General features: G+C 54.2%; 1 protein-coding gene across 7 annotated transcripts in view; it reads right to left on the reverse strand.

The window, feature by feature from the left end:
* The window catches only part of PDGFRB (platelet derived growth factor receptor beta), a 45,990-nt gene that overhangs the window by 9,047 nt on the left and 10,321 nt on the right, over positions 1 to 26,622 (reverse strand). For 2 of the 7 annotated variants that reach the window (XM_063604677.1, XM_063604679.1), the window contains 15 exons: positions 14,490 to 14,540; positions 14,098 to 14,143; positions 12,647 to 12,970; positions 11,842 to 12,108; positions 10,974 to 11,101; positions 10,679 to 10,853; positions 9,827 to 10,019; positions 9,056 to 9,171; positions 7,616 to 7,739; positions 6,834 to 7,045; positions 3,587 to 3,681; positions 2,513 to 2,645; positions 1,795 to 1,899; positions 1,318 to 1,428; positions 110 to 269 (listed from right to left, as the gene is read on the reverse strand). In XM_063604677.1, the coding sequence (XP_063460747.1) occupies positions 110 to 269; positions 1,318 to 1,428; positions 1,795 to 1,899; positions 2,513 to 2,645; positions 3,587 to 3,681; positions 6,834 to 7,045; positions 7,616 to 7,739; positions 9,056 to 9,171; positions 9,827 to 10,019; positions 10,679 to 10,853; positions 10,974 to 11,101; positions 11,842 to 12,108; positions 12,647 to 12,970; positions 14,098 to 14,137 (2,183 nt within the window). In that variant the 5' untranslated portion in view covers positions 14,138 to 14,143; positions 14,490 to 14,540. Of the gene's footprint in view, positions 1 to 109; positions 270 to 1,317; positions 1,429 to 1,794; positions 1,900 to 2,512; positions 2,646 to 3,586; positions 3,682 to 6,833; positions 7,046 to 7,615; positions 7,740 to 9,055; positions 9,172 to 9,826; positions 10,020 to 10,678; positions 10,854 to 10,973; positions 11,102 to 11,807; positions 12,109 to 12,646; positions 12,971 to 14,097; positions 14,144 to 14,489; positions 14,541 to 20,047; positions 20,197 to 26,622 lie in introns of those variants that run through there. The other 5 variants (XM_063604678.1, XM_034960773.3, XM_008954451.4 and 2 more) reach the window with 5 other exon arrangements.

The raw sequence follows: 26,622 nt of genomic DNA on the forward strand, positions 1-26,622 counted from the left end.
GTCCCCTGCCCTGTCACAGCCTCAGCTTCTCCTCCTGGACAAAAGGAGGGGAAGGAGCGGTGCTCCTCAGGTATCCCAAAGATTCAGTCCCTGGCCTCCCTCCTGGTACCTGGGCAGGGGGAGCCCAACGGGCAGTGCATTGCTGTAGAGCTCCGCGCTGGGCGGGCGGCGCTTGTCGGAGTGGTGCTGCAGGAAGGTATGTTTGTTGCGGTGCAGGTAGTCCACCAGGTCTCCGTAGCGGCAGTACTCAGTGATGATATAGATGGGTCCTGCGGAGGGACAGGCTCAGGGACAGTCCCTACGGAGGCCTCAGGCGTCCCCTCGAGGCCACGAGGCTAATCAGGGGCTGGATGTGGGAGAGACACTTTGGCATGACGGCTGGGAGGCTTTAGTGCCTTGCAAATCTGGATTCTTTTCCTGCCTCTGTGGTGGAGAGCAAGGTACTTAGTCTCCCTGAGCCTTACCTTCCCCAGCTGTTAAGTGGGGCTAATTAAACCCACCACAAAGCACTGTCACGAGGATTAATGAGATGATGTCTTTATTGGCTGGGCACGTGGCGAGCCCGCAGTGTTGGCTCTTATTGATATGTCTTCAAACTAAAGCTTACTTTGGAGCCCAGTATAGAAAGCAGATAAAGGCCACTGTTTACAACGATCACTTTAGTAGTTAAATTCAACTACAATGCATTTACTTAAAGTCAATCAGTGAGAACTTGAAGATATCTACGCAAACGAAAATGTTGAAATGAGCGATCATTGCAAACGTGAATAAGTCTATGTACCCAACATACTTCTGTATTTTATTTTGGTTGCATAATGCTGAGGAAAATCCCAAATCTCACAATAAGCAGCTGCAAATGGTGATAACATTTTTTTTCAGCCTAACTGGCAATCAGAGCTTCAAATAGACCCAGTTGGCCACAGAGACTTTCTTCTATGATCAAATGAAGGTAGCTCCCAAGTAGCAAGCTGGTGGTCTCCAATGGTGGGCATATAACTCATCTTAATGTCATGTGAGCTGTTATTTATTGGTTTTCAAAATGTATTGGGAAAATAAAAAAGTGTCAGCCAACACCATGGTCTGGAAGCTGCTGGGACTGGTGACCTGACTAATCCTTCAGCCTTGAAGGTGTTGTGATTTTGTGAGTTTCTAAACCCCACCGCCCTCTGGGACCGTGCAGTGAGGGTGCTGGAGCGGGTGGGCACGGACCCACCAGCAGGAGTGTGCTGTTGTGCGAGGCCTGAGGAGGGGGTAGGCGGGGCCTGGCCTTGGTGGTGGGCACTTTCCCTGAGTTCTCTGGGGTAGTGGGTTCGGTACCTCCTTTGGTGCAGGCCCCCAACAGGTTGACCACGTTCAGGTGGGGCCCAAGGTGACTCATGATCTTCAGCTCCGACATAAGGGCTTGCTTCTCACTGCTGCGGGCTGTGGCTGAGGAAATTGGGGGCCCCAGGCCAGGCCCAGTCATGGAGGCTCCATGGAGGCCCCACCACAGGAGCCTATTCTGACTCTTCTGCCCCGCCCTGTGCTGCAAGACCCAGGCAGCCTGGCGAGGGTGAGCACCCACACTCTGAGGAGGGGAAGAGGCCAGGGTAGGGGGAAGCAGGCCGAGGAGGCCAGGGTGAGGAACGCTCTTTCCCAAACCAGACCCAGACTCGGGAGCAGCGCCTGCTGCAGTGTGATGGCCCCTCTAGTGCCTGCAAATCAGCATCAGGCCACCCTGGGAGACGCTAAGTGTGTGGGGAGGGGCAGGGAGAGGTGAGGGCCCAGATGTGGAGGGCTCCAAGGACTACTCACATTTAAGCATCTTGACGGCCACTTTCATCGTGGCCTGAGAATGGCTCAGGCCATGAGCCGTGGCCTCCACCACCTGCCCAAAGGCCCCAGAGCCGAGGGTGCGTCCTGGTGCAGAGATGATCCATTAGCTCCTGGCCTACCAGGAAGCTGCACCGCTCCCCCAGCTGCCCCCCTCCCCCCACTCCCCTACCCCCGGCCGCTATCACCCTTCCTGCCCAGTGAGGGGAAAGAGCCACTCTCTTAGGTCAACCTAGACCTTACTTAAACCACCTTGGACTCAGGGTATTCCCTAAACACACTCCTGCAACCACAATGCCTCCCTGTCTTTCCTGGTATCTCATCTAAGTCCTGCCTGCTTTCTGCCCAATCTTTAATCTCTGGAAAGTTTCTTCCCTCCCAAGGGAGCACGCTTCTCTGTACCTCCTCAGCTTCCCCAGCCAGACCAGGCCTGCTACTCAGCCTGTCCTCAATCCTTCCACTTTTGCCACATAGGGATCCCGTCTCACAGGGTCACAGGATCATAGAACCTCAATGCCAGGCAGTTCCTGGGGGATGGTCTTGCTCTCATTGTACATAGTAGGAGATGGAGGGCCAGAGAAGGCAGGACACCAGCCCTAGGTCTCATAGCTAGTCATGGCAAGGCTGGGACCAGACCTCAGAGAGTCTTCCCACCCAACTTGAGTCCCCACACTGCCACATGAAGCCTCTCAGGACTGACCCAGCACAAGCTGGTCCCGCGGCAGCTCCCACGTGGAGTCATAGGGCAGCTGCATGGGGTCCACGTAGATGTACTCATGGCCGTCAGAGCTCACAGACTCAATCACCTTCCATCGGATCTCGTAACGTGGCTTCTGGAGGACCAACCCCAGGAATTAGTTATCAGAGGGAGTCTCAGGCCCTGAGGCCCATTAGGTTCGTCCATCTAGGACACATGGGGCAGGAGACCCTGAGGCCCAGAGAGGGGCAGGGGCATATTTGAAGTCACACAGCAAGTGCTCAACTGAGCCAAGGTCTTCATGGGCTTGGAGGGAACAGGGACCAAGGGGCCCCAGAGGAGGCCTCAGGACTTGGCAGACTGAGGAGCAACTGGCAGCTGAGGGCCTGGCTCATGAGAACCTCCTCTCTAGCTTCTCTCCCAGCCTTCGCTGCTCCTCAGATGGAAGTAGTAGAGCAGGTGACCCCAGAAAGTGACACCAGGTAGGGTACTCGGCTGGATGTGGATGGCCCTCCCCATGCTGGGCAAGTCAGAAAGATGTAAGCTTAGAATGTTGACATCTTAAGGTGTTGGAACCACAGGACTGGAATTTTAGAAAGATGGGATCATGAGGTGCTGCAATCCTGATTCAGGAAGCTTAAAATGTTGGAATCACAGAATGGTAAAATCTCAAAGCAGAACACTGAAATTACAGACTAATAGGATCAGAATGCATTTCAGTAGAATCACAGGTTCTCCATGGGTGAGACCTGGAAGAATCCTGGAGCCCATGCAGTCCACCTCAAAGGTCCCATGCTCCATGGCTAGGATGAGAGGAATGGTGTCTCAGCAGGACCCGGGGACTTAATGACACAGTAGGGGAAGGGAATCCTGGATAGCTCGGGCCAGGCTCAGGTTGGCCCAGACTGCTGGGGGTGGAGGAAGCTGAGACAGCCAGCGTCACAAGTCCCCACCTGAGTTCCATGCTGAGCCCTGCATGTGGCCAGATCACGCAGCATTCAAGGAGGGCAGAGGGGTGGAATTTATGCAAAATAATGATGTGCCAGTCTTCACCCACTGGGCCAGGGAGGGGCTTACCTTCTGCCAAAGCATGATGAGGATGATAAGGGAGATGATGGTGAGCACCACCAGGGCCAGGATGGCTGAGATCACCACCACCTTAAAGGGCAAGGCTGGAGGCAGAGATGAGAGCAGGCCATGAGCAAACTGGGCAGCTGCCCTCCCCTCACCCCATCTCTGGCATCATAGATCCCTCCGTACACATCCTGTCCAGAATAGAAGCGCCCACCTCCCCATCAGCCTGCAGTGTCAGACCCTCAGCATCTCGCTCTAGGCCACATGTTCAGACTGTCCTGTAAATACTCCATCCCCTCAGTAACTACCCCCACTCAGATCACTGCTGGCCTCCACGTCCCTTCAGCCCTGCCAGTCAGTCTGGCCTTGCTGCCAGAGCTCTGGATGGGGTGCAAATCCTGTTCTGAGTTCCTGTCCATTGCCTGGACCTCCCATTAGCCCTGGAGCCCCTGAGGGCTGGGTTGTGGCTTACCTCTCCTCTGAGTCCACACCCTTGCTGGGGCTGCCACAGCTCGGTCAGACTCCAAGCTCCATGCCTGACCGAGTGGCCAGTGGACTGAGTGAGTGGCCACTGAGGGAGCAATGGCTGAGACCCCCAGCCTGATGAATCCAGACCTCAGCACGGAGGCCACTTCTCCCCACTTCACCCAAAGGGCCCAGTTGGGGTTGGAGTGGTGACGGTAGTTAACAAAGTGGGGCTCACACTGGCCCTTACAAGCCTCGAGTCTCCTCCACCCTCAAGGCCTCAGCCTCTTCGCTGTACAGCTTCCTACTCTCCTCATCCAGCCCCGCCAGACCTGCCTCTCCCCTGCCCTGCCCCACTGGCCACCCATGAGGTCCTATGGAACTCATTCCCTCCTCTTCTGTCCCCAATCTATGCTTCTTTGCTCCCCAGGGAGTCCTGTTCCACCTCCTCCTCCCCATCCATTGCTATAACCTCAGTCCCTAAAACCACACCTGGCACATGGTAGGTACCTGGTACTATTTGTTGAATTACTAAGTGAATGCCATTGTTATGCTTAAAATCTTTGGATGCAGGCTGGGCGCAGTGGCTCATGCCTGTAATCCCAGCACTTTGGGAGGCCAAGGTGGGCGGATCACGAGGTCAGGAGTTCAAGACCGGCCTGGCCAATATGGTGAAATCCCATTTCTACTAAAAATACAAAAAATAGCTGGGTGTGGTGGTGGACTGCTGTCATCCCAGCTATTCGGGAGGCTGAGGCAGGAGAATTGTTTGAACCCGGGAGGCAGAGCTTGCAGTGAGCCGAGATCACACCACTGTACTCCAGCCTGGGCAACAGAGCCAGACTCCATCTTAAAAAAAAAAAACAAACAAAAAAAAAACAAAAAAAAACTTTGGATGCTTCCCCATGTTATCAGTAAAGGAAAAAGGCTAAACTCCTAAAATGGCACATAAGGCAGAGGCTTCATGACTCTACCTCTGCTTCCCTCTCCAACTTCGTGTCTCACCCCTTATCCATTCTCCCTTACCCTTACCTATCCTCGCCATGCCTTCCTCCTCAGGGTCCCAGACCAACATCCCTCTTCTCCTCCCTCCTCCCGCTCATCACACATCTCGGTCCTGGGAAGGAAGCCTGCATCTTCTAGGCAGCCATCGCTGGAGGCATGAAGGAGCCCTCTTGCAGCCATCCTAGGCCCTGTGTGCTGGTGCTCAGCTTCCCGCTCAGGCTTTAGTCACACAGAAGTGTCACATCTGCCTTGGCTCAGAGCTGGTCTTCCACTCAGGCTGTCCACACTGTCTGCCCAGATACCCACTTGCTCAGAGAATGTGTATGCATGTGTGGGAGCATGGGTGAAATGAGGGGATGAAAGAAGCCCACCCATCCACCACAGGGCAGGGGACAGGAGGCAGCTCTAGACAGGCACGTGCCTGAACACGCCCAGGGACCTGCATACACAGAGACCAAGACGCCTCACATGGCCTTTGGAGCCCTGCCTGCTCTAGATCTGCCGACCCCCGTAGCTCCATCCCATAGCACTTCCTTCCCCTTTATCTGCCGCCCTTCCAGCCCCTAAGTATCCACACACTCGATCCTCCAGCCAGATTGAGTTGAATTCTTTTCATTTCTAGGAACTCATTTTGCCTCTGGGCTTTTACACAGGCCATTCCCTCTGAGTGGGACACCATTCCTTACCAGGCTAACTTCTAGTCATTTTTTAGGTTTTCACCTAAAGGTTCCTTTTCTAGAATACTTTCCTGAATCCCATAGCTGGGCATGGGACCCCTTCTCCCTCCAGGCTTTGCCCCTAATGTGGTGATCCCGGAGGGAATTGCCAAGTTCCTTGTCTGCCTTCTCTCTCTGGACTATGGGTACTAGGAGGTCCAGGCAGCGCTGAGCCCTTTGACCTTTATACTTCAATGAGAAGTTGGGTCCTCATATTTATCGAATGAAGAAGAAAGGTGAATAAATGAAGCACACTCATACAGGTGCATGTATGCATAAGGACGGGCAGGTAGATACACAAAAGCATCAAGACACTGGTAGGCATTGTTCATACACACAGAAATTACACATGTATGTGTACCTGCTAACAGATGTACATTGTACAGCAGGCACATGTGTACGAGAATTATGCTTGTACACTTTTCTAGAAAGGTGTGCTCCAATTATATGCTTACAGACATGCACTATGCCAGTTTGCATGCATGCAAAGGAATTGTACATGCATTGCTTGTACACATGTACAGGAATTGTGTACCCACCGGTACATGCATACAGACATACACTGTGGGGTTGAAACAGATGTCTGGGAATTAGGCATGCTCATGTACATGGCTTACAAACACATGGTGGGTTTACACACATGGACAGGCATAGTGCACAGGTGTATGCTTATACACATACACTCTAGCTTTCCAGGAGTGACTGGAGATTGGGCATTCTTCAGTCGACGATTTACATATCTACACACAGAGGATTTGCACCTATGTTCAAGGAACAGGCATGCTCATGTACATGGCTTACGACATACATATAGTATATGTACACCACACTGAAGGATATTCATATCCATGGCTTATAGACTTGTGTTTGTACACGTGTGTACCCATATTGTGTTTGCCAGAATGTGTTCCTATGCATGTACACAACAGGGTTTCACAATGCTCCTGTTTGCCCCGGGCATGCTAACTCCTTTGGCCTGCTGTGGGTGCATGGGCACATTACCAATTAGGCAGGGTTAAGGTAGGGATTGGGATCGTCAGGGGCCACCGAGGCTGGGGACTCACAGTGTGGCACCACGATGACCTCCTGCGTGTCCTGGCCCACAGCGTTGCGCAGCGTGCAGCGCACCGACAGCGGCCGATCCACGTGCTGCAGACGCAGTGTGCTCACCACCTCAAACTCCTGCTCCTCCTCCCAGTACGTCACGTTAGTCTCCAGCTGGCTCTCCTCTTCGGAACTGTTCCCCAGCAGCGTGGGCGGCAGCTCGCGTGGACACCTGCCAGGAGAGCCGGTAGGGTTGGCTGCCAGCCCCTTCCCCTTGCAGACAGGGAAACTGAGGAGAAACTGGTGGAAGGAGGCAGGACGTGTCCAGTTCCTATGTCCCACTGCCTGTTTCCGAGCGGGCTCCTCCTGTGCTCCCTCTACTGGTCAGCAGGGGGTGCTCCCATCCCAAAACTGACAACGCTGATTGCAAAATCCATTCTTATTTGACCCACAGGGTCACACTGCGTATGGGGTAGAGGCAGAACCTGCACTGAATCCTGCCTCTGTCCACTACATTAGAATCGACCTGGCCAGGAGTGCAGAACTGATCTACAGGGCGGGTGAGGTCTCTGGGGCTCAGACCCTGCACTTTGCTAGGCCAAACTGCCCAGGGGTAAAGGTAAGGAAAAGGGACCATTTAGGTCATACGGAGTAGGACCAAGGAGGTGGTGACCTGGCCTCCTAGGATGCAACTCTATACCTGGAACAATATGCCAAGAAGAACGGACGGGACTAGATAACCTTCATGAGCTTTTTCTAGCCAGCTGGGGACACTGGGAGACTGAGGCCCGGGTCTGCTCACCTTTTGAGGTCTCTGCAGGCAGACCAGATGATGTTCGGCTGGGGCATGCCCCGGCCACGACAGCGGACTGTCTGTTCCCCACTGTCAGGGTGGCTCTCACTTAGCTCCAGCACTCGGACAGGGACTGCATGGAGAGAGCACTGAGTTAGGAGGCGGGAGGGTCAGGACAGTTAACAGGACAGGTCCTCAGGGGAGGACCTGGCCCACAGTCTGTCTTGGGGGAGGAGGGCTGTAGACTGCAGGTGAACATTAAATACCAGGAATCAGTGTGAAAACCGATGGGTTCCCTTCTGGGTACTTCAAAGGGAACGCCTCAGCAGGGTGCTAGTCTGTCTTTAACACCTCTCTGAGACTTGCTAATCTTCCCTTTTAACAAAGGGAGGCTAGGCCTCAAGCTCAGAGCCCTGGGCCACCAAGCTCATGAAGCCAGCATTTAATAGCATTGTTTGGTCTTCTCTGAGTTTATTTTAGTGGTTGCTTTATATTTATGACATGTGATGCCGATTTTCCACCTACAATAGAGAGGTTACATTTTGTCTTTCAAAATAAATTTGTTTTTAGAAAGTCAATTAACAAAACATTAAGTCATTATCATTTCATTTCTCTGCTCAAAACCCTGCCATGGCTCTTCATTTCGGTCATAGTAAAAGCCAAAGTCTGCACCAGGCCCACAAAGACCTATGCGATTTGCCCTTCTCCCAGCCCCCACTGCCCTATCCCCGTTCTGACTTCATCTCCCACCACTCTCCCCAACAGCCCTGTTCCAACCACACAAGCCTTTCAGTGATTGCTCTGGCCTTTGCACTGCCCGAGGTACCCTTTCCCCAAATATCCACTGAGCTAATGTCCTCACCTTCTTCAGGTCTTCATGCAAATGTCACTTCCTCAGCCCTGATCACTGTATCAAAAATGCAACTCTCACCATCACTCTGTGCCCAGCACTCTCAACCTTCCCTACCCGGCCCCTGTTTTTCCTCTCCCGCAGTGTTAGTTACCTTCTAACCTATGTAATTTGCTGGGGTTTTCCTCCCTACTGTTAGTGTTTGTCTTCCCCTACTTGGATGCAAGCTGCACAAAGGCAGGGAGGGAAGTTCAAGAACCTTGAACAGACAGGCATGTGGTAGTTGCTCAATAAATACCTATCGAGTTAATAGTACAGTATAAGTGGAATGTGAGAAGGGAAAATCATGGCCTTGGTACCTAAGTGCCTGAAGTTTTGGAAACACCAATCTAGCCAGATGGCCTCCTTATACAGCTGGGGAAACTGAGGCCCAGAGGCCAGGTTCACACGGCAGTGGGTCAGTGGCCTAGAATCCATCTCCTGAGTTCCAGGCTCCCTCTCCCACTCCTCCTATGGGTGGGTGGACAGTGCAGGAAGGGAGAGGGAACGGGGGCAGGGAGGGGAAGGAGCAGGGACATGGCGAGGGGCGTGCTCATCACCATTGATCTGTAGCTGGAAGGAGAGCTGGACCTCAGCATCCTCATGGAAGGCCCGCATGGTGTAGTGGCCAGCCTCTGCCACCTTCACGCGAACCAGTGTCAGCTCTGACACATACCTGGGGAGCAGGAAAGGCAGCTGTCAGAGTCGGAAGGACTCTTACAGTTCTCCCCACCCTCCTGGTATAAAGAGGAACAAGGCCCAGGGAGGGGAAGGGCTTGCCAAGGTCATCTCGGCATTGGTAGCAGAGCCGGGACTCAAACCAGGTCTCGTAAATCCTCACCCATAGGCAGTTCCCCTAGGCCAAGAGGGAGGGTTGAGATGAACTGTGGGTGGGGGTGGGGAGCATTGAAGGAAAGTCCTATTTCTCTCCCCTTCAGAAAGGTGGACACTGCTCCATCCTAACCTACCACAGTCTCTGTCAGCCAGCAAATCTCCAGCCTCAGGGATACCACAGGCCATGAGTGGCCTGCCTGGCACCCTCTTCCCCAGTCATCTGCCCGTTTACTTCTTGGCTGCTACTGCTGGCCCCACCCATCACAAGGACAACTAAACATCTGGGTGATCATCTGACCGGCGTCTGTTTCCTCCACTAGACTAGAAACTCTAGGAGGGATGAACTGTCAGCTCTGGTCGCTGCAGCATCCCCAGCACCTGGCACCTAATATGCTCTCAGAAAGCTGGGCCTAGGTTTGTGGCTGAAAGCCGAGGGCTGCCTGGCGGCTGCAAAGAAAAATAACTTCAAGAATGGGATGGGAGAGTGAGCTGCTCACCGGGTCTCCGACACGTTGCGCGTGGACAGGGCGATTTCGCCAGCGCTGGAGTCGCCCAGGGTGCGGTTGTCTTTGAACCACAGGACAGTGGGCGGTGGGTAGGCCTCGAACACTACCTGCAGTGTCCGGCTCCGATGCAGCTCAGCAAACTGTAGTGTGCCCACCTCTCCCAGGAGCCGCACGTAGCCGCTCTCTGCAAGGGGTGACCGTCAGGGGTGGGGCCCTGGGGGCAGGGCACCAACTGAATCCCAAAGGAGGCCAGCCTGTGGGGTGGGGCTTCAGGCCTGGGGACCCTGCCAGCCATGGAGTTTCTGGAGCTGAGGTTGAAATTGGGCTGGGGACGGGGCCTGGAGAAGGGGCCGAATTTGGGGCTAATGTGGATGCTGTGGCCAGCTCCCAGGTTGGGACCAGAGTTGTACTAACAGTTCTCTGTTCTGGGTCAGTACTGTGGCTGATGCTGGGACTAGTGATAAGGTTGAACTAGTGATAAGGTTGAATTTGGGGATGGGGCTTCCCGGACCTGGGATGGCAGTTGGGCTTGGAAGTCAGGTTGGGGCTGGGGCTCTGGCTAGTCAGAAAGTCTAGGTTGAGATAGGGTTGGATTTGGGGCTGACACTACATTTTGGTTTGGGTTTATCCTGGAATTGGGGTTTTGGTTGGCACAGAGGCTAGCTAGGGCTGCACTGGAGTGTGGCTGACTATACCCCGGGGCTGTGACAGACACTGGGTCCAGCTCAGCCCTGATCACTGTATCAAAAATGCAACTCTCACCATCACTCTGCACCCAGCAGAGTGGGTGAGGGTGGGGAGCGTTGAAGGAAATGGGGATTGGGCTGAGCCCAAGGCACACACCAACCACGGTGATGTTGATGGCCTTTTCATCCTGATGGTCATTCACACTCTCCGTCACGTTGCAGGTGTAGGTCCCCGAGTCTTCTAACTCGGCACTGGGGATGTGCAGGATGGAGCGGATGTGGTAAGGCATATCCAAGAGGAAGTCAGTCACCGGCTCCACCAGCCGCCCACTCTGCAGCAACAGGTTGGGCAGGCCCCCCAAATCAGGAGGGGCCGGGGAGAAATCAGCCTGCAAGCCAGATATCCACCCGTTCCTGGCCCCTCCTCCGACCCCTGCGTGGCCCCACATTACTTCTTTGCGGGGGTATGTCCACTCGAAGTTGACCACCTCATTCCCGATCACAATGCACATGAGGGTGATGTTCTCACCCTGGCGGACCACAGTCTGCACTGCGTTCACAGAGACGTTGATGGATGACACTGGTAGAGAGAGATTGGCTTAGGTCTGGGGAAGTCACCACCAGCCACTAGCACTTCAGCTTGGGGATAGGGTAGGGGGCTAGAGAGGGAAAGGATGACTGATGTAGAAGATTCATTCATTCAACAAATATTTACTGAATACCTACTACATGCCAAGTACTATTCTGGACACTGGAGCAACAGTAGTGAACAAAGTGGACAAAATCTCTGTTCTTATGGAGCTGACGTTCTAGAAGGGATAACAGTCTGGAAATCAAAGTACCCTCTGGAGATCTATGTACAGGAGAAATGTATTGAGCACATAACATGTGCCAGGTACTCTCCATCTTTTATTTAATCTTCACAATTGATCCTATGAGGTAGGCAGCCATTGTTATCCCCACGTTACAAGAGGGGAAGCAGGCTCAGAGAGATTATGTGCTTTGTGTAAAGTCACTCAGACAGGAAATAGCAAAGCTGGGATTTCGACCCAGCTGGCTCTGAAGCTTGTGCCCTCACCGACCATGTTACACAGGCCAGCTCTGCCACTATCGAATTCTGCGACAGGGGACAAGCTCCATCCTCTCTCTGCGCCTGAGTTTCCTCTTCTGTAACATGGGGAAAACACTATCTTCCTTCGAAGGCTGTGGTGAGAATCCACTGGGAAGTGGAGTCCCACACTTTGTAAACTGTAAAGGGCTATTCCTCTGTGGAGGGTTATACTTGCCTCTGCTGAGCATCAGGCCAGAAAGGGGGCTCACCCTGGAGTCTGTAGACATAGTAGGCATCGGAATCCACCTCCCTGTCCCCAATGGTGGTTTTGCAGATGTAGCTTCTGTCCTCAAAGATACCAGAAAAGCCACGTTGGTGATCATAGGGGACAGGCAGTGCAACGTCCCCTTTCTTCTCGTGCAGTGTCACCACCAGCTGTGGGTCTGTTACTCGGCATGGAATGGTGATCTCAGTTATTTCCGTGAGAAAGATGAATAGTTCCTCGGCATCATTAGGGAGGAAGCCCACGGTGGGATCTGCCAGGAGTGGAGCCGTGAATGAATCAGGGGAACTGGGTTTCTGGCCATCCCCTGAATTGCTGTGTGGCAAGTCATTTGCCATCTCTGGCCCTCTGTCTCCCCGTTACAGAATAGGGATGCTCCCAGAAGAGCATAAATCAAATGTTAGAGCTGGTCCCTTCCAGCTCTAATGTTTGATATTGACAGTGCCAGGGTAAGAAAGAAGGCAAGTCACAAGTTGAAATGCAGCTGATATCTGGAGCTTGGAGAATGGGGAAGAAGGGATGTGGGGTCAAGAGGGAGCAGATTGGAAGCAGCTGAGAATATAGAGTTCTTGGGAGGCAGGAATAGGGTGACTGGCAGGGAGCAGGCAGATCATCCAGACCAAGGAGTGGGGGCGAACACACTCCCCGACTGAGCCAGGCTGGTTCCATGATTGTCTGCTTTTCTAGGATGGCTGCATTTCGCAATAAACTAAAGCACTCTCTGGACTTCCCCTGATGCCTCCAGTTGACAAGAGGGGTAAGGAGTGGGCATACAGGCTGGGAGCCCTTACCTGGCACAAAGATGTAGAGCCGTTTCCGCTCATCGGTCTCCAGTCCACGGGAGTCATTGTGGGTGCAAAAGTATTCTCCCGTGTCTAGCCCAGTGAGGTTGGTCAGTGTGAGCACGCTGGAGAAGGTGCCGTCCTGGGCCTTGGCCATTTCCTGTGGGGGCTCCTGGGACATCCGTTCCCACACCACCGGAGCTGAACCCGAGCAGGTCAGAACAAAGGTGCTGGAGACATTGAGGACAAGCTCTGGCCCCGGGGGTGTGACGACCAGGCCCTGAGAGATCTGTGGTTCCAGCAGTAACAGGAGGGGCAGCAACAGCAGCTTGCCTTTGGGAGAGGAGGTATCAGACATCAGGAAACAGGGGCTTCAGCACCTCTCCCAAGGCTGAGCCTGCGAGGAGGCCACGTATGCACAGCCCTCAGGTCCTTGAGGAGCACAGCTCCTTTATCCGACAGACTGGGGCTCTCCAGCCATGGCTCTGAAGACCGCTCACCCAGCTCCAAGGCCCCAGGGATTCCTCTGGACTGCCTATGTCAGTCCCTTTAGACCCCAGCCTCTGAGTCCTTCAGCAGTGCCGTGTGTAGGCAGTAGGCACCAGAAGGGGCCAGGAAATCCTCGGGAAGCAATTCCCTGGCCTCCAGTTCCTGCATTGCTTCCCAGGTCACTTTCTGAGCCTCTTCCCTACAGCTCTCTGCCCCCTCCCCCGACTGCCCACGTTCTGCCCAAGGCCCAGAGGTGGCTCTGGGTGGGAGAGAGATGGGAGGGAGGGGCTCAGGTAGCTCAGAGTGGGGCCAGAAAAGATGCTGAGGTCCTTTTGGGGTGGAGGGAACTGGGGTTGGGGGTGTGTGTGTCAAGTGATTGGTCCCCCTCCACGACATCCCCTGGAGAAGGATTTTTCAGGCCACGCCCTCCATGCCCCCTGGTGATACAGATCAGGAGGGGAGGTGGGCGGTCAGGCAGCCAGTCCATCTTATGGCCAGCTGCCGGGCAGGCTGCTGGCTGGTCATTAATTGCTGGGTCAGTCGCTCAGCCTCTGCAGAGCTGAAGACATGTTAACGGGCAGGAGTGAGGGGTGGGGTGTGCTGAGAAGCCCAGCAGGGACTTGGAAGCTCCCAGCCAATGAGGGGTCCAAGCCGAGTGCCACAGATCCACCAGACCGAGGATAGGAGGCCACGGGTGTGTGCCAGAAGGTGGGATGGGGTCTGGAGGGCCAATCAAAGGATTTGAGCTGATGGTTCTGGACAAGCAGGGGCCCACTGACGCTTTCTGAGCTGAAGGGCTGGCAGCTGGAGGCCTCCACAGAGCCCACTGGAAATTCTGAAAACTAAAGCTGAAGAGCAGGGCAGTGTGCCTGGTGCTTCACGCCCTGCCACCAGCACACATCACTCCTGCCAGCTCCAGGGTTCCACTCTGCAGCCCCCCGGGTCCCCTACCTTATCTCCCATCTACCCACCTTTGAGGGCCAGAGCTGGCATCGCACCCGGAAGCCGCATGGTGTCCTGCAGAGTTAAACAGGAGTCAGGGCCCAGGGCAGGTGGAGGCAGCGACAGGAGCTATCTCACCACCTGGCTCCTGCAGAATGAGCCCCAGCTTGGGCCACCCAGCCTTCATGTCCGAGGGGCTGAAGTCAAAAGCCACCACGTCCCAAGCCTGAAAGGGCACTCATGACCACAGGCTGTCTCCTCTCCATCCCGGACTTAGCCTTGGGGTCCTGGCCTTTGCTTTGGCTCTGCTTGTGACTCTCACGTGGCCTCGGCTGCATCCCCAGACTCTCTCCGGGCCTTAGTTTCCCCGTCTGTACAGTGAGGGAGGGGAAGTTGGGCTGGATGGTGTCCAGTAGCCTACCAGCTCTGACAGCCTGTCCTCCGGGTGACAGTTCCAATACCAGGCTCTTATCTGCCAGGACAAATATTTGGGAAAGTGTGATGAAAGGCATGGGAGGAGGAGGGGGGAGGCCAGAACCCAGAGAACTCCCGCAGCTCCACAAGCACAACAGGAAATGGAGGAGGCTGTGGGCTGTGGGAAGGGAAGCGGGGGAGCCGGGGCTGTGGAATGTGGGAGGTGGGCCTGGACACCTTTACTCAGCCCAAAGCATACAGGGAGGCCCAGGGGACAGCGGCTAGGGGCTGGGCCCAGGAGAGGCCCCATCGAGCAGCCAGGCCTCACAGGTCCTTGGAGACCAGTGAAGCCAGGCTCCCCACCCCCACCCCCAGGGTGCAGATGGGGAAACTGAGGCTCTGAGAAGGTGAGAAGTTTACCCAAGATTCCACAGCAGAGCCTTTCTGAGAGGGAGACAGAGAGAAAGAGACCTGGAATGACAGAAGTAGAAAGAGACAAAGACACAGAGACAGAGGGGAGGTGCCCAGAGAGACAGCACCAGAGGCACTAAGAGACAGAAGCAAGGACAAAGACAGAGACAGAAGCAAGGACAAAGACAGAGACAGAAGCAAGGACAAAGACAGAGACAGACTGAATGGGGTGGCCCTTGCTCTCCTCTATCTTGGAAGACACACCTCAGGTCCCAAGAGGCCACCAGGAGCCAGGTATGCCAAGAGTCTGCCTGCAGCATTGGCAGGAAGGACGCCAGAGGACAGGGGTCGCAGAGCATGAGCTTTGGGAGGTGACGGCATGATGAGGCAACAAGGAGCCTCCTCTGGCTGTGGGGCTGCCCAGCCTGGCCTGCCTCTGAAGGCCATGCCCAGCTTGCCCCTACCTCCCCATCTCACCCCTTTTAGTTTTCAGTTTAGGACTGCAGACCGGGTTCAGGCCCCAGCATGCCACCTCTTGTGCCATTGCTCTCCCTGTGGCCTAAGTCCCCAGCTCTGGAAGTGGATGATGGTGAGTACCTCACCTACCAGGGCTGCATTCACATGTCAGGGGTGGGACAGAGGCAAGGTTCCTCCCGCCTATGGACCCCCAATCTTAGCTCTGCCCAACACCCCAAGAAACAGTCTGAGCAAATCAGCTCTTCTCCTCCCTCCTCCCTTTCAGACTGCCTGCCTGAAGGTCTCCTCGTTTCTTCCTCTCCCCTCTCTGAACTGCTCCTGACTCAAAGCCCAGCCCTTCTGATGCCCCCTCCAGCCTCTGCTCCCCACCATTCCTCTGCCCCAGCCCCTCCAGCTGGATGCCAGGCCTTCTTGGTCAGGAGGGAGCAGCGCCAAGGCGGAGCCAGCAGCCCCCACAGAGGCCCATCTGCCCCTCCGTCGGTGCCCCTCTGGCTGCCCCCTTCCTGCTAGAGATCTCAGCCAAAGAAAATCATTAGCAGAGGCTGGGGGAGGGGGTCACTTCAGCTTCCCTGCCCCTCCTCTCCCAGTCTCCCTGGCTGGCCACACTGTTTATTATTCTAAAGGAGGAATTTGGCCGGCTGGCCAGGAGAAGGGAGGTCACTGCAGTGGGGCTGGCCTGGCTCTGGAAGGCTGGGCTGGCTATGTGGGCTGGGCCCTCATGGCATGCAGCCCCCGACCCTCCTCCCATGTGGCACTCCATCCTCTCCCCTTCAGGCTCTCTTCTGCTAGGCCTGGGGCTGGGGGTGGCTTAGAGACTCTGAGCTAGGAGGTATGCTTTTTGAATGGGCAGCAGAGGCCCAGAGAAGGACAGAAGCATGCCCCAGTCACACAGCAAAAAGGCAGATTCAAGCTGTGGGGAGAGGACAGGCAGGCAGTGTGGATGCCATAGGGAGGGTGTAGGCACCCCAGGGATCTTGGACTGGCTTCACTATGAATAGAGCAATCAGCTCCCCTCATAAGCACCCTGGGACCCACTGTGAGACTGAGCGAGTCTCCAGCCTCTCTGAACTCTGCGTCCCCATCCACATAGAGAGGTTGGCAGGTGTCATCTCAAAGAGCTGTCCCTATGGTGAAGCTATGCCTTTCTGACAGGCCAAAGAGAAAATTCTAGTCACCATGAATCTTACCGGGGTGTTTTGAGGAGGTGGGGGCTAGTAAGCAGGAGGGGGCTACATTCCTGAGGCTAGAGTCACATAAGAATCCACCAGCCATCTCGCTCCACAAAAGGAATTTCCATGACTATTCAGCCACAGACTTGCTGTGCGGGCTCTGACAAGTTGTTTCCCTCTCTGGGCCTCAGTTTCCCCATCTATACAATTAAGAGTTAGACAACAGGCTGGGCACGGTGGCTCATGCCTGTAATCCCAGCACTTTGGGAGGCCGAGGCAGGCGGATCACGAGGTTGAGAGATCGAGACCAACCTAGCCAACATGGTGAAACCCCGTCTCTACTAAAAATACAAAAATTAGCTGGGCATGGTGGCAAGTGCCTGTAGTCCCAGCTACTCAGGAGGCTGAGGCAGGAGAATCGCTTGAACCCAGGAGGCGGAGGTTGCAGTGAGCTGAGATCACGCCACTATACTCCAGCCTGGTTACAGAGTGAGGCTCTGTCTCAAAAAAAAAAAAAAAAAAAAAAGTTAGACAACAGTGTTTCAACAGTGTTTCAGGGGACTTTCCGCTGGTGATGTGGAACCCCAGGAGGTGGCAAGGAAAGAGTGGTAGGGACAAGAGGCTGGAGGGCCAGGGAGGGCAGAGTAGGGCTTAGAGCACCCAGACATGACTTCCCAGGCCATCCTGGATGACTCCCTGATACCCCACATTGTCCACCCAATGCGTTAGGCCTCTTTGTACTTCCCAGAGGCTGTTCTGGTTCCAGCCAATCCCAGGGAGACCCAGGAAGCTGACTTGGTGGTAGTGGGCTTGCCTGTGACAACTTCCCCTCTTTAGGAGGACTGTACTCTAGGGAAGGGCCACCTAGGACAACTTGGATGTCACAGTCAGAGAGCAGGCACTCCCCCTATCTGCTGTACTCTCCTGCCCAGGGAGGCCTCTAGAGCAGAGAGAGGGAGGGCACCCCTAGGTGTCCCCCTTTTGCCCATGAAGAGAGTGCTATGTGCCAGGAACCCCTCCTGATTCCTCCTATTCTGGCCAGGTTGTAGGCTCAGAGGCCCAAAGTGGAGATCATGCCCAGCTCCTCACATGACTCAGAGGGACCCCTTAGGGGAGCAGAGTGAGGACCCCAAGTCTGGGGCACAGAGTAGAACCCCAAGTTCAGGGGAGAGGAGTGGGGGGCCCCAAGTCTAGGGGAGCGGAGTAAGGACCCCAAGTCCAGGGGAGCAGACTGGGAACTCCAAGTCAAAAGGAAGCAGAGTGGGGACCCCAAGTCAAAGGAGCAGAGTAAGGACCCCAAGTCCAGGGGAGAGGAGTGGGTGCCCCAAGTCCAGGAGAGCAAGCATGCTTGGGGAGTCATTCTCAGAGCCCCAGACTTCCCTCCTCCCAGCACGTACAATTCTCCACTCCATTCCCACCGCCTTAATCTAAATAAATCCAGCCCATCTTGGCCACATCCGCCAGCAACAGCTTCCCTCCCTCAGGGTCCTGAGGCTCCCACGACACAGGCAGGCCAGGGAGGGGGCCCTGCATTGCTGCGGGGGTTGATGGGGGAAGCCTGCACATGGTCAGCACATACACACAGCACAGATGCACAGATGCCTGCCTACGCACTTCCTCGCACGCTCCTCTGAAACACATACGTATGCAACAGGCCATGTGGGTGCCAAGCCCTCATGCAGGTACTAAACATGTACACACCCACACAAAACACATGTGCGCAGCTCCCACTGTGCCCAGCACCCGTGGAGATGCACCCGTGTGCAACAGTTCACATGTGTATGCAGCACATACAACATGCACAGAACATGTGCACATAGAACCCCAAATTCACCTGAACACACAGCCATATGCATGAACAGACAAGCCAGAAAGCCCGTGTTACTGCACCAGGAACCATTCTGAGCATTTGGCACATATTGGGCTCACTTGATTCTCCATCAACTCTATGAGGTAGATACAGTGTTCATTTCCATTTTACAGTGGGGAAACTGAGGCAGAGAGCATTTAATAACTGGGCTAGGAACACAGAGCCAGAAGGGGTAGAGCAGAGATTAAAGTGAAGTGGTGTGACTCCGTGTTCTATGCCACCAGCTCCACCGCTTCTCTGACCAACGTGCATGTTTGGTTGGGTCTGGGGAGAAGGCAGTGGGGACTGAAAAAAACAGATGGATTTGAGAGTTACTTAGCTGAGAATCGACAGGACTGGGTGACTTAATATTGAGGGGCTGGAGAGGGAGGTATGCACCTCTGTATCTGGCTTAGAATACTGGGAGGCAGAAGTGTGTGTGTGTGTGTGTACACACGCACGTGCTGAGGGGACGATGCCATTTTCTGAGATGAGAATGAGGTCAAAGAGCAGGAGTGAGAGCTGCAAATGAGCAGATTTAGGATAGGGAGGGTCTGTGGGCACTGAGGGGACAGTGGGATGTTCAGTCTGGAGGCCAGGAACAGGCCGGGTAGAAACAGCAGTGAGATGAGAGAGAGAGGGCCGTGCTGCAGGGAGAGGGGGATGCTGGGGGCAGGCAGTCTCAGGCCTGGGATGCTCTGAATAAACCAAATGCCTGAGGGAGGAGGAGGCCTGGCCATGGGGTTATGGGGTCAGAGTCTTGGAATGTCAGCACGCCAGAGCCCTCAGGGATCATCTATCTGATCTAACTGCCTTCCTGTGCTCCATTGTGCTTGTGGGGAAACTGAGGCTTAGGGAAGGAAAGCAAGAGGGCCCATTGTTTTGGCCTAGACAAGATGGGCTCGGGTGGTTAGTGGGGCTGAAGCTCACCTGCCTGCGCAGCTCCCCGCCTCCAGCCCCTGCTAAGATGTGAGGCTGGTGGCTCAAGGCCCCAGGCTTCAGGCTATAGCTGCCCCTGCCCTCTCCACAGCACACCTCTGTCCTGCCACACATTGACCTTTGTTTCAAAGTCACATTCTCTGCACGAGCCCAGCCAGGCAGGGATTGGCAACTGAGACTGAGAGGAGGTAATTTGCTAAGTTGTTGGGAGAAGTGAGCCAGACTCCAGGCTCCTGACCCAGTCCAGTCTTCTGTCCTCCGTACCGGGGCACTTTACAGGCCTGGGACAGACTTTGGAGGGGGGTTGGGGTGGGAAGTAAGAAGACCTGGCTCTAGTCCCGGCTGTGACACCCACTTATAGGATAGTGGTCCCCCCTATCTGCAGGGAATACATTCCAAGGCCCCAGTAGATGCCTGAAACTTTGGATAAAACCAAACCCCATACATACTATGTTCTTTTCCCTACAAATACATACCTATTATAAAGTTTTATTTATAAATAAGGCACAGTAAGAGATGAACAACAATAATAATAAAATAATAAAACAATGATAAAAATATACTGTAATAAAAGTCATGTGACTGTGTTCTCTCTCTTAAAATATCTTACTGTATCGTTCACTCTTCTTGTGAAGACGTGGAATGACACGGTGCCTACGTGATAAGAGGAAGTGAGGTGATGGCGTAAGCATTGTGAAGTAGCGTTAGGCTACTACTGACCTCCAGACATTATCAGAAGGATCAGGTCATCTGCTCCAAGTGATCCTGGACCACCGAGCCACGATGGTGTTGATGGCTGGATGTCAGAAGTGGACTTTGTTGATGACTAACAGGTGGGTAGCGTATATGGACAAAGGGATGATTCACTCCTGGGCGGGACAGACAGGACAGTGCAAGATTTCATCACACTACTCAGAACAGCACAAAATTTAAAGCTTGTAAGTTGTTTATTTCTGGAATTTTCCATTTAATGTTTTTGGACCACAGTCGATCTGGGGTAACTGAAACTTCAGAAAGTGAAACTGCAGCTAAGGGTGACTACTGTACAGTCCTGACCCTCTCTGAGCCTCAGTTTCCTTATCTGTGCAAAAGGGTGGGCAAGACTGTCTTGGGAGCACTTTCAGGGCTGACATGCTGTGGCCCTCAGGGCTCCACTCTGGGAAGGCAGCTGTGCTGAGCTGGAATGCTGGGCTCGGGGTGGGGGTGCTGGGGAGGGACCCATGTCATGACTCAGCTCAGAGAAGGCTGCCAGTTCCAGGCCTGGGAGTCTGTGGGGGCAAGAGGCATCTGGAGCCAGGGATGAAGTCCTCCCGCCAGCAGCTAAAGAGTAGGAAAGGGATAGCAGCACAGCCTGGGCCTGGTGGCAAGTCTGGTCCATGTGGCTGTCCCCAAGCAGGCTGAGATGTGGGTGTGATTGGGTCATGTGATCAGGGAGCCCCATCCTGGGAGCCAGAGAAGAGAGCAGGATCGGAGGGTGAGGAGACAGTTACAGGTGGAGGGGAGAAACTGGGGAAGTGGCCGAGGCTCCCACCCGCCCCCTTCAATCCTATGCTCGCTCCACTTCCAGTTGTTGGAGAAGGCTCAGTGCTCCACCCCTGCACCACGAACCTCCCCACCAGCCTCGGGATCACTCTAAGGGCTACAGAAAGAGAGCAGCCCGGCGCAGGCCACTCGGTGTTGGAGCCATTCTCTGTGCCACGCTGCTTCTAGGCCCGGGGTCCTCTTTATGTTTCTCCGGGTACCTACAAAGTCCCCTGAACAAAGCAGCAGAAATCGACTAAGATGGGGCCTGGCATGTGCTCCCGCTGCTCTGGAAGTCCAAACTGGATGGAAGAATAGCGCTGTTTCCCTGGAAGGCTGCTAAGCCCCCTGCACCCACCCCTCCAGCACAGGCTCGGCTGCCTCTGGCTGTCCCACCGCCAATCTCCTCACCTCCAATCTGTCCCCTCCACCTGTTCTCACACCCCAGCCAGAGGGACCTTTCTGAAATACCTATGTGACCTCTCCGGCCCTCCTCTGCTCTCCATCCCCCTCAGGCAAGGGCTGGCTTCTCTGCCCAGCCTTTCAGAATCTTCCGGCCCGGCCCTGACAGCTCCCTCACAACCGAGGGAGGAAGGCGGCTGCCCCTCCAGCTCCCCAGGGCCCAAGCCAGGCCCTCACACTCGTCACTCACTGCGTGCTCCTCTCCCCATGAGGCCTCCCCAGGGAACACAATGGAAAGAAATGACCTATTTTCTGGAAGTCCAAAATAAGATGAAACATCTGTCTGGAATGGGGCCAGGCTGATAAAGAACGGGCTGATCTCCCCAGCCCGAGCCCCGCTCTCCTGCAGCAAACACCCCCTCACCCGTCAGAGTGCGTGTGCTTGGGGGTGGGGGCAGCGATGCGGCTGGCTACTTGGAACAGTGCGTGGGAAAGCGCTCAGTGTGTGCCTCACGGCTGCTGGGGGCCCAGGGGAGGGGGCCTGGGTCCCCAGGAAGGCTGGGAAGCAGCCTGAGAAGGAGGTCAGTGAGGGAGGGAGGCCTGCTGCACACCCCTGCCCACCGGCTGCAGAGCAAGCACTTCCTGCCTCCTGCGGTGCCTTGAGGGTTACCCCCAGGGCCCTGTGGATTCCTGGCCCAGAGTCCCCCCACCCACCCCGGCCCCATCTGGGCCTCCAACAGCCTTAAAAATAACAATAATAATAATAGCTACCTCTGATTTAGTACAGTTGACCCTTGAACTACACAGGTTTGAACTGTGCAGGTCCACTAACACGTGAATGTTTCACACACGTGAAACATCCACCTCCTTCCCACCCTTCCACTCCTCCACCTCCTCCGCCTCTGCCACCCCTGAAAGCAAGGCCAACCCTTCCTCTTCCTCCTCCTTCCCAGTCTACTTAACGTGCAGACAAGGGTGAAGACTTTTTCAGTGATCTACTTCCACTTAATATAAACTGAATGTATTTTCTCTTCCTTGTGATTTTCTTTCATCTAGCTTACTTTATTGTAAGAACATAGTATATAATATACATAACAGACAAAATATGTGTTAATTGACTTTACGTTATCAGTAAGGCCCACAGTAGGCTGGCTATTAGCAGTTAAGTTTTTGGGGAGTCAAAAGCTATACATGAATTTTCGACTTTGCAGTTGGTGGCTGTCCCCAGCCCCCTCATTGTTCAAGGGTCTGCTGTACTTATCACCCACTATCTATGCTAAGCTCCTTATATGAATGATCTCACCAAGTCCTCAGAACAATCCCATGACATCAGTACTGCTTCCTCATTTTACAGATGTGGAAACTGAGGCACAGACTGTTTACATTGTTTGCCCAACAGCTTGCCAGTGGTGTCTCCAGTGTTCAATACTGGGCAGACAGGCTCCAGAGCACACAGCCCAATGCCCATGAGACAGCCCCTCTGTGGCAGGAGGCAAAGATAAGGAGCCCCGCAAAAAGGACAGCCCAGTACCTGGCACAGAACAAGCTCAAATAAAAAAAAATAAAAGTTAATTAGCCAGGCATGGTGGAGGGCGCCTGTAATCCCAGCTTCTCGGGAGGCTGAGTCAGGAGAATTGCTTGAACCCGAGATCACGCCACTGCACTCCAGCCTGGGCAACAAGAGTGAAACTCCGTCTCAAAAAAATAAATTAAAAAATAAAGTCGTCAGCCTTATCTTTTCGCCTTCTTTGTCCCAACTTCTCCTTTCACTCTTTCACGCTGTCTTTTGAGCTGGGTAAAGCTGAAGCTGACAGTTTGAGTGGGAAACAGTCACTCCATTTTTCACAGAGCCCTACAATCTTAGTACATTCCCCCTATTCACATCTTCCCCACCTTCTCTGCAATTGCACACCTCCCATGACAGGGCTCTCACCACCTCACCTGTGGCCCATTTCATTCCTAGCCAGCTTAGAATCTTCAGAGGGCAGGCTATTGAGAATTGTTAATTACACTGAGTACAGTTTATCTCACTGTATTCTCTGCTCATTGGTCTTGCTTCTATCCACCAACCACCCTCTCCCCAAATACAGGACATCTTTCTAGTTATTGTTCTGATCCCCCCCAATCTGGAAACAAACAAAAGTCCCTACTAATTTAGAGCCAGGCACTCTGCTAAATGAGATGATCTGGAGATTTTGTTTCATCCTCACGACCACCCTGTGAGGGGGGTACACTCATTATTCCCATTTTACAGAGGAGAATACTGAGTCTCAGAGACTTTTGGTAACTTTCCCAAGGTCACACAATAAGTAAGATGCAAAGGAACGGGAATGCAAACTCAGGCCGGCCTGACTCCAAAGCCTATATTCTTTCTTTTTTTTAGAGACAGGGTCTCGCTCTGTTGCCCACGCTGGAGTACAGTGGTGTGGTGGCATGATCATAGCTCACAGCTCACTATAGACTCAAACTCCTGGGCTCAAGTGATCCTCCCGCCTCAGCCTCCTGAGTAGCTGGGACTACAGGTGCGCATCACCACAACTGCCAAAACCTGAATTCTTGCCCGTCATGCCAGACTGTCTGTCTCCTGACCAGAAACAGTTCTGTCCATCTGTCCACAGAGAAACGTTCTCCCTCTAATGGCGTCCATACGGAATCCAGGATCTCAGGGATGAGAAGATCCTCAGGGATCTGGGTCCCGCCTCTGCTCTGACTGAGGGGCAGTGTATGCGGGAGGCCTGCCCCGGGTCACCAATAATTTTAAAGTCGAGCTAGGGATAGAACCCAGGACTAGGGATAGAACTCCACAACTTCGCTGCGAGGCTGAGGGTGAGCACACAAGGCTGAGGAGAGAGTTTTTGCTTAGGAAAGCCAGGGTCTGGCAGGGGCAGTGCTCCTGCGGGATACAGCATCCGGGCAATCAGCCCAGGTATGTGGCCGGCTCTGCCACAGGCCTGCTGTGCTCAGGGTCCAGGCCTGCCCCTGTGGGGGCCCCAGCACCCCCTTCCACTGTTTGCAGAGGGCCAGGGCCTCTGTAGCTGCAGAGTTCCAGGCCTCCACCATCCTGCGGCTGCCCTCCCCACCCCCACCCCCCAGAGCCTCATCTCCGGCCGGTGCCATGGCAACAGGGAGTGCCAGGCCCTGGCAGCCAAAGGAGCCCCTGAGAGGGGTCCCAGGCTGAGACTGAGGAGGGGGGTGCGGCAGGCGCAGACAAGCAAACCTTCTGTTCCCCGGGCTGCTGCCAGCCCGGAGCAGCCATGGGCTGGGGTGGGGGCCGCAAATAGAATGGGTTCTCAGAGCCAAGTGGGCAGGGGACAGGCAGGCCTTGGGCCATTCACACTGACCCACCAGCACACAGCCTTCCCCCACAGGCCCAGGGCCTGCAAATAGGGGAGGGGTAGCTAGCTAATGAGTAAACCCTTCACTTATCAGTGCCAATTACCAAACATTGAGATTCCCCTCAGAGCCCTCCTGGGCGGCAGAGCAGGAGGGCAGAGAACCCCCATGTTTCACTGACCCTCTCACTGTCTCAGCATCTGTCCTCCCACCCCTGTCTTCGGTCATTCACTTAACCACCCCTCTGTGCCTCAGTTTTCTCATCTGTAGATTGGGGCTCATCACTGGGTTGTCAGGGCTATTGAAGGAGTTAACACAAGCAAAATGTTTAGAATAGGGCCTGGCACACAGCCCTCTGCAAAGTTGGTGGCCACATTATTATTATTCATTCACTCAAGGGAGAAGAAGTCACTCACTCACTCGGCCTTCCGCGCACAGCCAAGACTCCACGGGACTAGGCTTCTCAGCAAAGTGATGCATGTGATAAATGAGACGGTGCAAGAAGGCCTCTCCCAAAAGACGCTCCTCAGGAAGAGGTAGCTGCTGATTATTGGTACAATCAGTAGCAACAGCCCTTTTCAGTGTCCTGAGGCTCAGTGAGGAGTGTCTCATCCTAGCACACTCGGCGATTCGGTGGCCAACCTAAGGCCAGACCCATCTAATCACCACTGTCTGTCAATTACTTCTTTCCTGAACTTTTGTCTTAGTCCTTTAATATGACTTCCCACAAATCAGGATACCTACCTAACAACGATCTGGACTCTCTCCAACTTCCTAATATGGAATTCGGCCTACAGTAGGTGCTCAGTAAATGCTTACACGATATGAGAGATTAAATGGCTCTGTAGGGTCAGCTCTTCAGTCCTGGGCCCTCGGCTGCCTCCTAATAACACAGGATTCACTAGGCTAGGGAACTGGCATGGATAGGCAATGGTGACTCTTTCCTTCCAGGGAGGTGATGGAGATGAGCTGGTGAGGGCAGAACAGACATATGGCACTCTGAAGCCAACAGGCTGCGCCTGATGCCATCCAGGGCAGGGATGGGAGCCCCGCCAGGCTGGGAGCAGTGGTTCCAGCTGGAAGCCACTTATTCCTGGGTCCAAGCCCCAGTTCTCTGAGTTTAACTTATCTGAGTCCCAATTTCCTGGGAAATGGCATGGGAGACCTCCTTTTCCATTTCTGGGAGGGCCAGAGATGATGACGCACAGCACTTGGCACATGATAGGTGCCCAGTAAATGGTAACTAACAACAGTATATGATTACTCCAGTGGGGAGAGCGGGTATGGCTTCCTGAGGGAGGTGGCCTTGAGCTAGGCCTCCAGGGTTTCTTGAGTTTTTTGGCAGATGATGCCAGGGAAAGGTATGGCCAGGGCTCTGGGAGAGATGAAAGGCATCTGGGAGAAATGGCAGGGAGAGATCTGTTGGGCTAGAAACTGGGGCTCTTCAGCAAACAGGTAGGTGATGGCCTGGGAAGGAGGCAGCAGGAGGCCAGGGAAGGAGGCAGGGAGACTTCAGGAAAGGTCTGCGGTGCTGTGTGAGGATTTTCTCTGGACCACCAACTTTTCAAGGTGTTGATAGTGATGGCGGGTAGTAGCTGCTGGCTTGGCAGGGCAATGCTGTAACTCCAGGCACTGTGGGGAGGGGGCCTCCATGCAGGAGGATGACACCAGCAGGCTGGCATTTAGTGGGAGGCTGTGGATTAGGATGGGGACAGTGGAGGTTGCAAGGCCAGTGTTGGGGATGAAGCCGTCCCAAACTCAGCCTGAACTCCCTGGCAGGACAAGCTACATAATTTGTGGGGCAAGCACAAAATGGAAATGCAGGGCTCTTTGTTAAACATTATTAACAATTTCAAAATGATGACTGCAGAGCATTAAACCAAACATAGACCCTTCTAAGCATGGGGCCCTCAGGAGGATGAGTACTCATGAAGCCATCTCTGTGCCCTGGACTAAAGGGGAGGCCATCTGTCTGTCTCCATCGATTTATCCATCCATCCATCCATCCATCCATCCACCCACCCACCAATCCATTTATG

This window comes from Pan paniscus, chromosome 4 (genome assembly GCF_029289425.2).
Source record: "Pan paniscus chromosome 4, NHGRI_mPanPan1-v2.0_pri, whole genome shotgun sequence".
In the NCBI taxonomy this organism is placed as follows: domain Eukaryota; kingdom Metazoa; phylum Chordata; class Mammalia; order Primates; family Hominidae; genus Pan; species Pan paniscus.